General features: G+C 41.4%; 1 protein-coding gene across 7 annotated transcripts in view; it reads left to right on the top strand.

Annotated features, from left to right (window-relative positions):
• The window catches only part of LOC115940228 (intraflagellar transport protein 52 homolog), a 33,050-nt gene that overhangs the window by 1,065 nt on the left and 18,660 nt on the right, over positions 1-13,325 (top strand). For 4 of the 7 annotated variants that reach the window (XM_081832742.1, XM_081832747.1, XM_081832749.1 and 1 more), the window contains exons 2-8: positions 2,188-2,312; positions 2,967-3,054; positions 4,675-4,764; positions 6,480-6,609; positions 6,881-6,956; positions 8,505-8,576; positions 12,916-13,042. In XM_081832742.1, the coding sequence (XP_081688868.1) occupies positions 2,188-2,312; positions 2,967-3,054; positions 4,675-4,764; positions 6,480-6,609; positions 6,881-6,956; positions 8,505-8,576; positions 12,916-13,042 (708 nt within the window). The remainder of the gene's footprint in view (positions 1-2,187; positions 2,313-2,966; positions 3,055-4,674; positions 4,765-6,479; positions 6,610-6,880; positions 6,957-8,504; positions 8,577-12,915; positions 13,043-13,325) is intronic. The other 3 variants (XM_081832746.1, XM_081832748.1, XM_081832745.1) reach the window with 2 other exon arrangements.

Here is a 13,325-nt window from a genome sequence, read left to right as displayed (position 1 = left end):
GACCCTGGGATCATGACCTGAGCTGAAGGCAGACGCTGAACAACTGAGCCACCCAGGTGCCCCATCAAGGTGGTCTTTCAAATCAGCATTGAAAGGGTAGTTTGGGGCGCCTGGGTGGCTCAGTCGGTTAAGTGTCTGCCTTTTGCTCAGGTCATGATCCTGGGATCCTGGGGTTGAGCCCCCTGTGGCAGGCTCCCTCCTCCTCGGGGAGCCTTGCTTCTCCCTCTCCCTCTGCCTGCTGCTCCCCCTGCTTGTGCTGTCTCTCTCTCTGTCAAATAAGTAAATAAAGTCTTTGAAAAAAGAAGAAAAGGTGTTTTGGTGTCCGGCAGCTTTCTAGTAAAAAAAAAAAATAATAATGAGCCTTATTTTGATCACTAAAATAAGTTCCAAATAGGCCAGAATTTAAATCTTAAAAACCAACATAACAAAGTACTGGAAGAAAGCATTGTTGTATGTATTTGTAATCTTGGCACAGCAAAAACTCTTGTAAATATGTCATGCAGTCCAGAAGCCAGAAAGGAAAAGATGAATACTTTCGACTCTGTAAAATTTAAAACCTTCTGTATGTCCTACAAAATTCCACCAAGCCAAACCCAAAAAGGTACTAGAAGCTAAGTCTAAAGACAAGTACATTTATGAAAGTATTTAATGATTAGGTAGAAAAATATTAAAGCCAATAGAAAAATGAACATAGTACATGAGCAAGAAAATCAGAAGAAATACAAGTGGCCGATACACACAATGAAAGATAGCCATCTTACTAATGTCAAAGTGCAAATTAAAACAGTGGGGACTTTTTTTTTTTTTTGCTCATTTTACTAGCAAAGATGAAAAAGATTGGAAATAGGATTATTTACAAACAAATACATTAGTATTAAGGGAAGTAAAAAATACAATTTTTGGAGGGCAATTTGGAAATAATTTACTTAGCCATTCAACAGGTAGAAATTTAGTCTACAAATATGGAAAGTGCAGAAAAACATCATGTTTAAGGATAATGTTTGTAGGGGCGCCTGGGTGGCTCAGTTGGTTAAGTGACTGCCCTCAGCTCAGGTCATGACCGAGTCCCGCATCAGGCTCCCTGTTCGGCGGGAAGCCTGCTTCTCCCTCTCCCACTCCCGCTGCTTGTGTCCTCTCTCTCGCTGTCTCTCTCTGTCAGTTAAATAAATAAATAGAATTTAAAAAAAAAAGGATAATGTTTGTAGAATTGTTTTACTAGCAAAAATTTTGAAAAAATATGTTCATCTGTATGATTGGTTAAATTATGGTACATCCATAAATGCAATATTGTGTAGCAGTTTTAAAAAATGTGGTAGATCCACGTGTACTGACATGGAAAGATATAAGGTTAGGTTAAAAAAGTGTGTTGCAGGGACGCCTGGGTGGCTCAGTCGTTGGCGTCTGCCTTCAGCTCAGGTCATGGTCCCAGGGTCCTGGGATCCAGCCCCGCATCGGGTTCCCTGCTCGGCGGGAAGCCTGCTTCTCCCTCTCCCACTCCCCCTGCTTGTGTTCCCTCTCTGGCTGTCTCTCTCTCTGTCAAATAAATAAATAAAATCTTAAAAAAAAAAAAAGTGTGTTGCAGAATAGTGCATATTATAGGATCCTATAATCATAAAAAAATTGTAAGTTAACATATGTATAAAAAGAATCTAGAAGACTGTGCCTCACACTTAACAGTAGTTAGCAGTGAGAAATCAAGTGGGAAACATGGTCTGAGGGCATAAAGATAGGGTGATGGCAGGGCAGGGTTGTGAGAATAGGCTGGTGGGAAGGCCAGGGCAAGAAACGGGAGGCACTGGGGCGCCTGGGTGGCTCAGTCGTTAAGCATCTGCCTTCAGCTCAGGTCATGGTCCCAGGGTCCTGGGATGGGCTCCTTGCTCGGCAGGAAGCCTGCTTCTTCCTCTCCCACTCCCCCTTCTTGTGTACCTGCTCTCGCTCTCTCTCTCTCTGTCAAATAAATAAAAAAGGAAGAAAAAAAAGAAACAGAGACAAAAGCCAAAGTTGGCCTTATATTTCTGTGGCTGTGATTATGCATTTCACTCTCAACCTTTGAGAATCATAGGGATTTCATAGCTAGGTTGCAGCTGTATGCCCTCTCTTGATAAATTAGAAGACTATTCAATTTAGGGTCTTTTGGGATATTGTTTATTGTTTCCCTTTTTCTGATCCCTTCTTTTTTTCCATAAGGTAACCATGGAGAAAGAGCTTCGGAGCACCATTCTTTTCAATGCATACAAAAAAGAAGTATTTACCACCAACAATGGCTATAAATCCATGCAGAAAAGACTTCGGAGTAATTGGAAGATTCAGAGGTGACCATGTATATTGTTTTCCCTTCTAAGTGATAACAATAGCCTGCTGGTCATAATTGGAAAGCCTTTATTTTCTTATGTAAGCAGTTGTTTAGGTAGGAGGAGTTCAATTTAAGGATTGTTCAGAAGTAACTAAATGATTATAAAAACATTTCTTTTGAAAATTGGCAATTGGCATATTGTCTCCCAAATCACAAATCAAAAAATTATTCTAATTATACATATACAACTTTTTAAGAGTTTAGAGTCTTTCTCTATATTTTAACTTGGGTGAGTACTTCAGTTTAGGGAAAGGAAAGATGAGAATACCTCTCTGTCTTTGTGTGTGTGTAAATGGTTTTTCTTAATGGGTAATGATATGTAATCATACCAGCTAATAGCAGAGCTGATTGAATTAGTAGTTGGAGAACTCTTTATACTCTTGTATGGTTTAATTTGGACTTCTTGGCCTATAGGAAGTATTTGAGCAGAGGCTGATCTGGGGACAAGCCTATAGAGGGGATTCTTACTTTGGGAGAGAGGCTGTACCAGGTACCTCTAAATCCCTTCATCTCTGGGCCTCTGCGGTCTCTGGTTCCATGTAGTCTAGAGGCTAAAATAATTCCTAAATTGGCTTGAATTATGGATCTAACACTTTAAAAATCATATTTCTAGCTTAAAAGATGAAATCACATCTGAGAAGCTAATTGGGGTGAAACTGTGGATTACAGCTGGGCCAAGGGAAAAATTTACTGCAGCTGAGGTAAGAAATATCCAAAAAGAAGAAATACGGTAAGATGGTTAGGTGCATGGGATTTAAATCCCTCTTCACCATACGCTGTGTTGCCTTAAGGTAATCACTTCCCTTTCTTTTTCTTCATCATGGAGTTATGATCATTAACTGAGATAATGTATGTAAAGTGCCAGACACATAGTTGAGGCTAATGAAATACTAGCCATACCTGTTTGCCATATTTTTGCTTTGAAAATGGGAAAATTCCTTTTATTTTATTTATTTATTTATTTATTTTTAAAGATTTTATTTATTTATTGGACAGAGAGAGAGAGCACAAGCAAGGGAGCGGCAGACAGAGGGAGAGGGAGAAGCAGGCTCCCTGCTGAGCAGGGAGCCCGATGCGGGGGGTGGGAAATTCCTTTTATTTTTTTTTTTAAAGATTTTATTTATTTTTGACAGAGAGAGAGAGCACAAGCAGGGGGAACAGCAGAGAGAGAGGGAGAAGCAGACTCCCTGCTGGAACAGGGAGCCCGATGCGGGGCTCGATCCCAGGACCCTGAGATCATGACCTGAGCCGAAGGCAGACGCTTAACCGTCTGAGCCACCCAGGCGCCCGGGAAATTCCTTTTAAAATGAAGCTATTTTTTATCCTATTTCATAGAATAGGCAAAGAATGATAAACGTAGAACCCAGAACACAAGTAGTGGCAAAGATGTAGAGAAATTTGGGCAGGGTGGAACTGGTGTGGTCCTTAGACTGGGGCAGTCCACGGTCTTTTGCTCTTGACTTTGGGTGGGGACACAGGGAGGAGGTCTACGGAAGCATTTCTATTGTTCTTTTTTTTGTTGACCTGACTGCAAGGCCACCTTCTAGAGAAGGGCATGGAGAGAGACATAACTGATCAGGTTAATTGAGAGAAGGAGCAGGAATTCCTATTAGGAACATGGAGTTGGCCAGCTGCCCCCACCCAATGAGACCCTGAGGGAAATGTACACACAGTGGGCAGTGACATGTGAAGGAATACCATATTCCTTGTTGGTTTTTAGCCTCACACTCCAGTAGTTTCTCCCTTGCTACCTCCCTTCTCTGCCTAGTGAAGACAAAGAGAGAGGTGATCAGGTCTTTGCTGAGGAACAAGCAGCCTCAGAAAAGCCAGGGCAGGGGCGCCTGGGTGGCTCAGTTGGTTAAGCGACTGCCTTCGGCTCAGGTCATGATCCTGGAGTCCTGGGATCGAGTCCCGCATCGGGCTCCCTGCTTGGCGGGGAGTCTGCTTCTCCCTCTGACCCTCCTCCCTCTCATGCTCTCTGTCTCTCATTCTCTCTCTCTCAAATAAATAAATAAAATCTTTAAAAAAAAAAAAGAAAGAAAAGCCAGGGCATCCGAGACCGGTGCCTGGTCCTTTTCCCAACAGGGAACAGGCACTAGGTCAAACCTTACTTCAGGCTCTTATGGATGGAAGGCAGTGGCTTTCAAAAGATAGAATCCCTTGAGAGGCATATTTAGCCTAATAAAATGTTCTCCCACCAGACCATTCCCTGCACCATGCCTTCTCTTTAGAGATAGAGTGAGGTGGGAAGGAAAGGCAGAAAAACGTGTAACTTCTTTCTAAGAACCAACATTCCCTTGTGTTTTTATTCTTCCATTAAGCTGATCCAGATGGTTAGCAGAGGTCTTCCTCCAGGCAGAGATCGCTGCCTTCCTGGGCACTGTTGCTGGCCTCCTACGACCAATAAAGGGGTCAGTTCACCCCTCATAGACTATATGATCCCTCTTTGATGTTGTCCTCCAGAAACTTCTATGACAGGACATAATATGTCTGATATTAGATGTGAGAATCAAGCTAGAAGCTAGACTGAATTTAGTTTTTCTTTGTTCCCACTTCAGCTTCATTGTCTTACACATTTGCTTGGTGGTGGTATTCACTTACCACCAGTTGGCCCAGACCATGCTTCCCAACTCTGTCAGCTCAACATCTATCTATATTATTTTTTTTAAGATTTTATTTATTTATTTTATTTGGGGGAGAGAGAGAGCACGTGCAAATGGGGGGAGAGACATAGGGAGAGGGAGAGAATCTCAAGCATACTTCATGCTGAGCACAGAGCCTGATGTGGGGCTCAATCCCACGACCCTTAGATCATGACCTGAGCCAAAACCAAGAGTCAGATGCCTAATCAACTGAGCCACCCAGGCACCGCTATCTATATTATAAATGTACCTTTATTCTGAATTGAGAAGCCTAGATATTATAACCCACGACCATTAAAAAAAAAAGTGTCTTAACTGTAATGTAAAGAAGTTAAAGGAAGATGACTTATGAAAGAATATGTGTACTTCAAATTGTCAATCTTTGGGCATGTAGGCACTAGAAGAATATGTATATTTCGGTTTGCTAACACTTGAGCGTTAGTAGTACATACACTAGAGCGCTTCTTTATATTTGACATTTTGAAACAGAGGCTAAAAATACGTATGTAGGATCCCCATGAGTGGACAGTCTTGTGGAGAGTCCAGGATCTGTGAAGTTATGTCTCATTTGGGAGCAAACCCCCTTGGTGATGTTAATTGTTGCACTATGTTTTCTATATTGAGGGGGCTGGAGGAGAGAAGGAAATCTAGGGAGTGTGCGAGAGCAGGAGGCTTTGCTGTTGCAGAGCTGGGCTCAGCCAGTGTTTCCAAAGTGGGATGTATGTGGTGAATCACTGAGGTGCCAGAAGGAAATTGTATTTGTCATATCTTTATTATCCTTGAAAATTTCCCTTTTTGGGAGGATGTTTTATAATTATATAAATATACATACTTTATATACCTATCAGAGTGCGTGTTCACATTTTCTTACAGGGTGCTTGAGAAAAAGTTGAGAGACTATTGGTTTAGACCACTCACCCCAGGTTTTCTCAGGCTGGGTCAACAAGATCAGTGCTAGATTTTTCTTCCCTCCCCAGCTTTGGGAAAGCAAGAGAGAGGCTCCCAGGAGATAAGCAGATAACATGCATTTCTCACTATGGCTTGATCAGTCAATGACTGGAACAGAATTCCTCCCTGGGGGTGGTATGCAATGCAATGCCTTCATCCTGATGTCCATGGCTGGCAGTGAGGGGAGGGTATGGCCTGGAGCAATCATTTTCAACCAGGGCTGGTTCTGTCTCCTAGGCTGAGACCGGCACTGCTGCTCAATGACCTGTGAGCTTCCTTTAGCTAATGGTTTCCACTTTTGGTTTCTTTCCAGATAGTGTGGAAAATGTCAATTCAGTTTGAGTATTTTGGAACTTTATGCTTAAAGACAAGCTTGGAAATCCTATGTAGAGAGTAATTTTATATTATCTTATATACATTTATACTTAAGTGCCTTACAGAGTTGTTTATTTTTCAGGTAGTTAAGGTCTTATGCATAGTACTTTGGACAAAAGTCTTTCGGGTGTATTCATAGATTGTTTCTTTCCTTTGTGTAGTTTGAAGTCCTGAAGAAATACCTTGACGGTGGCGGTGATATCCTTGTGATGCTAGGAGAGGGTGGGGAATCCAGATTTGACACCAATATTAACTTTCTTCTAGAAGAATATGGAATCATGGTTAATAATGGTAATTTATTATTATTGTTATTTTAGTAGAGGCTGTTTTTTCCTATTTATTATTCATATTGTAGCCCTCTGGACCTAATAATACAATGGAAAGAGCCCTGGGCTGAGGGTGCATGGTCCTGAGGCTTCTGGGGCTAGGCTTCTTCCATGTATAAAATGGGAGGAATTGGAACAGAGTTCTAGGGTTCCTTACAGGTCAAAGTTTATATGTGTCTATAATATCAAACCTATTTCTAATCTAAGATGCAACTTCCTCTCTTTTCCCCTTAAAGATGCTGTGGTTAGAAATGTATATTATAAGTATTTCCATCCTAAGGAAGCTCTAGTTTCCAACGGAGTCCTGAATAGGTAAGCGTGTTGAAAACAGAAATGTTTTTACAAATGATTCCTATCTGCTCTTGTCTCTTCTCACACATTCTTTTCATTGGCCTTTCTTCCTTTCTTGCTTTTTTGTTTTATTTTACTATATTATAATTTATTTTATTATATTACTTCTCATTCCTCAAATTATATTCCTCCCATCTTTTGAAACCTTATTCCACATTCACCTTTTTGTCAGAATGCGTTCAGCTGCAAGCATAGAAAACCCTAGCCTCTCAATGGGATGAAACAATAAAGAGATTTTATTGATTCATGTAATTGAAAACCCCAGAAATAGGGCAGGCTTTGGGTGTGGATTAACTGAAAATTCATGATGTTGTCAGAGCTCCAGTTCCATTGCTCTATAGTTCTCTTGGCTCTGCTCTCCTGTGTGTATGGGCTGAATAGTTTTAGTAGTTCCCAGATTTATATCTACATGCCACACCGTCTAGGGCAAGTGAGCCTGCCTTGGTCTCAGCATTTCCAGCAAGAGTAGTCCCAAGATTTGCTGTTTGAGCTGGCCTAGGCCACATGCCCATCCTGAACTGGTCACTGTGGCAGAGGGCATAGAATGCCCTGATGGTGGTATAGCTAGGTGATATTCTCTACCCCTGGAGCCTGGGATGAAGTCAGTTTTTTCTGTTTCACTGGATCTTAAAGGATAAATTAGGGGCTTTGGAGAAGTGGGAAATGAATGCATGAGAGAAGCAACATCAGGTGCCCTCTCTGTGGGCTTTTCCCTATATTCAAAATTATTCATTCCTCGGGGCGCCTTGGTGGCTCAGTCGTTAAGCGTCTGCCTTCGGTTCGGGTCATGATCCCAGGGTCCTGGGATCCAGCCCCACATCGGGCTCCCTGCTCAGCGGGAGGCCTGCTTCTCCCTCTCCCTCTCCCCCTGCTTGTGTTCCCTCTCTTGCTGTGTCTCTCTCTGTCAAAATAAATAAATAAAAACTTTAAAAAAAAGTTACTCATTCCACACTTGAATTTGCTATATGCCAGGCACTCTGCTGGGTCTGATGATAAGGAGTCGAGAATATAGGACTAGAATGTGGGTCTAGTCTAGAATGTGGTCTAGAATTTTGATCCTTCCCTCAGGACTCAAGAAAGAAGAACTGATCCTCATATTTATTTATTTATTTATTTATTTTTAAAGATTTTATTTATTTGACAGAGAGAGACCCAGCGAGAGAGGGAAAACAAGCAGGGGGAGTGGGAGAGGGAGAAGCAGGCTTCGTGCGGAGCAGGGAGCCCAATGAGGGGCTAGATCCCAGAACCATGGGACCATGACCCGAGCCAAAGGCAGACGCTTAATGACTGAGCCACCCAGGCACCCCTGATCCTCATATTTAAATGTTAACTTTCGCAAGCTACCCAAAGAGGTGTAGGTGTGTAGGTGTACCTTTATTTAAGTTTTAAGAATTATATTTTGAATAAGTCTGCAAAATCCTTGCAGTTAGTTCATACTTACTATTAATGAATGGTGTGTGAAATTCCTAAATTTTTTTTGTTTACTAGATTTAATTTTTTTTCTTCAAGGGAAATTAGCCGAGCTGCAGGGAAGGCCGTGCCTGGAATCATTGATGAGGAAAGCAGTGGAAACAATGCCCAGTGAGTGTGTTTTCTGAGGCTACCTAAAGAGGGTGCATTTGTCATTTTGAAGAGTTTCCTTTTTCAAAGTGAGGAGTTATCATTTCTGATTATAAAAGTCATTCTCACCAAAAAAAACAATTTGAGCGGTTCAAAAGGAAGAAAATAGAAGTCCTCCACTATAAATGTATGCCCTTTTCCCCAAAGATAATTATTCTTAACAATATGGTATTTAGATTTCTAGATTTTTTTCATATATAAAAATATAGATAGGCACCATATCCTTTTAAATGACTAGATTAAATTGGAATTATCCCAGTTTACGTAACCAATCTCCTATTGTTGAACATTGAGGTCATTTATGATACTTTGTTTTAATAGTTAAATCTAACATTTATTGAGCACTTACTATATGACAGGCATTTGTGTGTGTCTGTGTGAGAGAGAGAGAGAGAGAGGCATTTTTACCTATTTAATCATCACAGCAACACACTAAGGTTATAGATGAGATAACAGAGAGGTTAATTGCCCAAGGTCACATGACTAATAAGTTTCAGAACTTGGTTTCAAACCTAGGCAGTCTGTTCCAGGGCCTATACTCTTTTTTTTTTAAAGATTTTATTTATTTATTTGACAGAGAGAGAGATAGCGAGAGCAGGAACACAAGCAGCGGGAGTGGGAGAGGGAGAAGCAGGCTTCCTGCCAAGCAGAAAGCCCGATGCAGGGCTCGATCCCAGGACCCTGGGATCATGACCTGAGCCGAAGGCAGATGCTTAACGACTGAGCCCCCCAGGCGCCCCCCAGGGCCAATACTCTTAACTTCTGCTCCATGTTGTTATTATAAACAATTTTATACTTGTTACTATAAATAAAGCACGTAGTGAATGTCTTTGTACATGCAATTTTTGTGCATTTATGCTAATATTTTAGCAAGGCTAGATTCTTAGCATTAGAATCTCTGGGTCAAAAGTTTTCCAGTTGGGCGCCTGGGTGGCTCAGTTGGTTAAGCGTCTGCCTTCGGCTCAGGTCATGATCCTGGAGTCCTGGGATCGAGTCCCGCATTGGGCTCCCTGCTCAGCAGGGAGTCTGCTTCTCCCTCTGACCCTCCCCCCTCTCATGCTCTCTCTCTCATTCTCTCTCTCTCAAATAAATAAATAAAATCTATTTATTTATTATTTATTATCTACCCAAAATAAAATAGATTTTATTTATTTATTTGTCAGAGACAGAGAGAGAGAACACAAGCAGGGGAAGCGGCAGGCAGAAGGAGAAGCAGACTCCCCGCAGAGCAAGGAGCCCGATGTGGGGCTCCATCCCAGGACCCTGGGATCATGACCTGAGCTGAAGGCAACTGCTTAACTGAGTGAGCCACCCAGGCATCCCAGAAGTTTTTATTTTCATGTCTTACTTGCAGGGTGTCCCAGGCAAGTTACTCTTGGTTTCTGTTTCTGAGTCTGTGTAATGGAGACAATATGAATCTTACAAAGTTGTTGGAAACTCCAGTGAGGCCATACTTGTAAAAGTTCTTCATAAGTTACATGCATAGTACCTTACCTGCTGTTGTGTTATTAAGTCCTTAGTAATTGTGAAGAGCAAATGGCTGGTTGACTGTTTCCTAGGTCATCCTGGAAGCAGCAGTTTCTGGGTGGGCTTTGAGATGTGGAGAACTAGTCCTGCTTTGTGTTTTGAAAAAGCTTGACCTGTTGAAGTCTGAGGTTCTCATTTAGCCCATTTTCTATCATGTCCCTTTTTCTGTCTCTCAGCTGTAGCCACACTGACATTGTTTCCGCTCCTTAAATATGCTAAGCTTATTCCCGCCTTTGGGCCTGCACATTTCTGTGCCCTGTCCCAGGAATACACTTTCCCAGCTATTCACCCAGCTAATCTTACGCATTCACATGTAGTTTGGAAAAATTCTGTTTTTGGTTTTTGGGTGGATGTTTAGCCTTATGCCTAGTGTTATCAAAATGTCAGTCTAATTGATTTCTTAGTAATAATAAAAGGACTAGAGGAGTGTAAATAATAGCTGACGGTTTCCATTGTATGACTCGAGTGTCCATTCTCCCTTCCTCCTTGAGAGTCATCTCCTTGGCGTGCAGTTGGGGGTAAGTGTGGGGCAAAGATGTGCACTGACATCCATGTAGCTATTTCTCCCACATCCCTTTTCTTCCTCCATGGCAACTGCTCGTTTCTTTCCCCTTCTGGCCTGGGACTCGTGGCCTTCAGTCCCCTTTCCTGGGCTACTGCTGGGGCAGGGCTCAAAGGGGAGAATAGAGGACGTGGGGCAGGTGCCCCTTTTCACCCACAATATGACAAAGAAGTCAGAGGGTAGGTGAGACTTGACTCAAGTGAGGGGGAAACTAACTCTGGAAGGAAATCATTTTAAACTTAAGCTAAAAAGAATTTTCTCATGGTCTAAGAAAGGAAAATTCACATTGTCTTTATAGGGAGCTCTTCATGGGTGCTTCCCCTCCCCCAATTTCTAACTTTATGCTTTGTTATAAGATTCCTGTTTCTCTCCATTCTGAGAGCACTTCCTTCAAACAACTACCTTTGCAGAGCTCCATTTTGCTGCTTAGCCCCTCCTGCAGGGGTTGGCCACACCCTAGGGTCTGCACCCCACCCTTACCCCTCCATCCCACACCCTTTTTAGGAGTACATTGCCCCAGGTCAGACTGATTCACTCTAGATACTCTTTTAAGTGTTTGTTAGGACAGAGTGGGGGAAGGAGGCCAAGGCAGGTGTGTGTAGAAGTGTCCGATGTCAGGTCTGTGTTCATATAAGGCTCGACTGGTAACATGGCCTTCTAATGACAGCCATTCATTCCTGGAGATGATACCAGTCACATCTGTAAGGAAGAGGGAAATGTTTACCAGGAAGACATTGTCGTACAGAGCAGGCTCATTTATAGCTCCAGTTCAGCTCTAAGATGAGGGCCCCTCTTCTTCCTCCTCCATAGGGGTTTCTTTAGTTCTTCCAGTTACAATCATTTACACATAGATTATAAATTGTTAATTTGCTCTCAGATTTTTGAAGTGCTTTATTAAACTAGTAGCTAGAGTTATACCAATTTTTAAGTTGACAAACCAAAGCTTAGACAAAATTTTGTGGTTTTTTTTTTTAAAGTTTTGTGTTTGTGATGAGATACCACCTCACACCTGTCAGAGTGGCTAAAATTAACAACACAGGAAACAACAGATGTTGGTGAGGATGCAGAGAAGAGGGAACCCTTTTATACTATTGGTGGAAATGCAAACTGGTGCAGCCACTCTGGAAAACAGTATGGAGGTTCCTCAAACAGTTAAAAATAGAACTACCCTAGGACCCAGCAATTGCACTACTAGGTATTTACCAAAGAATACAAAAATGACCGATTCAGAAGGGCACATGCTCCCTGATGTTTATAGCAGCATTATCAACAATAGCCAAACTTTGGAGAGAGCCCAAATGTCTATTGACTGATGAATGGATAAACATATGGTGTGTATGGATAAACATATATATACACATACATACATAATGGAATATTGCTCAACCATCAAAAAGAATGAAATCTTTCCATTTGCAATCGACATGGATGGAGCTAGAGTGTATTATGCTAAGTGAAATAAGTCTGTCAGAGAATGCCAAATACTGTATGATTTCATTCATATGTGGAATTTAGGAAACAAAACAGATGATCATATGGGAAGGGGAAAAAGAGAGGGAAACTCCATCGCTTCTCCGCCTCTTGGCTAAGATCAAGTGTAAGAGACTCTTAAGGAGAGAGCGCAAACTGAGGGTTGATTGAGAGAGGTGGGTGGGGGATGGGCATTAAGGAGAGCACTTGTTATGGTGAGCACTGGGGTGTTATATGTAAGTGACGAGTCACTAAATTCTACTCCTGAAACCAATATTACACTGTACGTTAAACAGAATTTAAATAAAAATTTGAAAAAGAAAAAAAGAGAAGTAATAGACATCCTTATCACCAGAGGTAGGGACTTTAAATTTGTGAAAGCTATAGAAATAAACCTTGCTACTTTTTTACTTATCTACTACCTCAGCCCAGATTCCACTTAGAATTCCTTACTAACTAAAGCCCTCAAATACCTATTTTCTTTATCCTGTCAATTCCTCACACATTTATTTTTTCTGTATAAAAGGTATAAAAAGCTGCCTGCCTTGGTCATTTCTTTGGGTCTCAATTTCATTATTGGGCCTCCATGTGTATATAATAAAACTTTGGTTTTTTACTCCTGACACCCCCCCAAAAAAAAACTTTTTGTTAGATCTTGAATTGCTCAAGAAGCACTGAAATTATCTTCAAAAAATTTATTCATTTTTTAAAAATTTTGAATGTTTCTTTAATTTCTTACAGGGCTCTCACCTTTGTCTATCCTTTTGGTGCCACATTGAGTGTCATGAAACCAGCAGTGGCTGTTCTGTCCACAGGCTCTGTCTGTTTCCCGCTTAACAGACCCATTCTGGCTTTCTATCACTCGAAGGTACAGCCTTTCTTAGATATGGGTAGATACATTATTTTTATTATTAAAATAATAAAAACTGTTGTTTCCAGAGGGGTTTCTTATGTTTTCTCATTGATCTTTACACCAGCCCTGTGAGGTAGTATTTCAGTTAATTACACTTTATTTATGGGTAAACAGCAGATTGTCCAGTAATCGATGGAGTCAAGACCTAAACCTAGCTCTTACCATTCTAAATCCAAAGCTATTCCATGGTAGCATGAGGCTACCTATATTATAACCGTCTATGACTACGGGCTCTTAC

The sequence above is a fragment of the Leptonychotes weddellii genome, chromosome 10, assembly GCF_054177405.1.
Source record: "Leptonychotes weddellii isolate Sample4059 chromosome 10, ASM5417740v2, whole genome shotgun sequence".
Lineage (NCBI taxonomy): Eukaryota > Metazoa > Chordata > Mammalia > Carnivora > Phocidae > Leptonychotes > Leptonychotes weddellii.
Note: the sequence above shows the minus strand (reverse complement) of the source record. Positions and strands in the feature narration are given on the sequence as shown.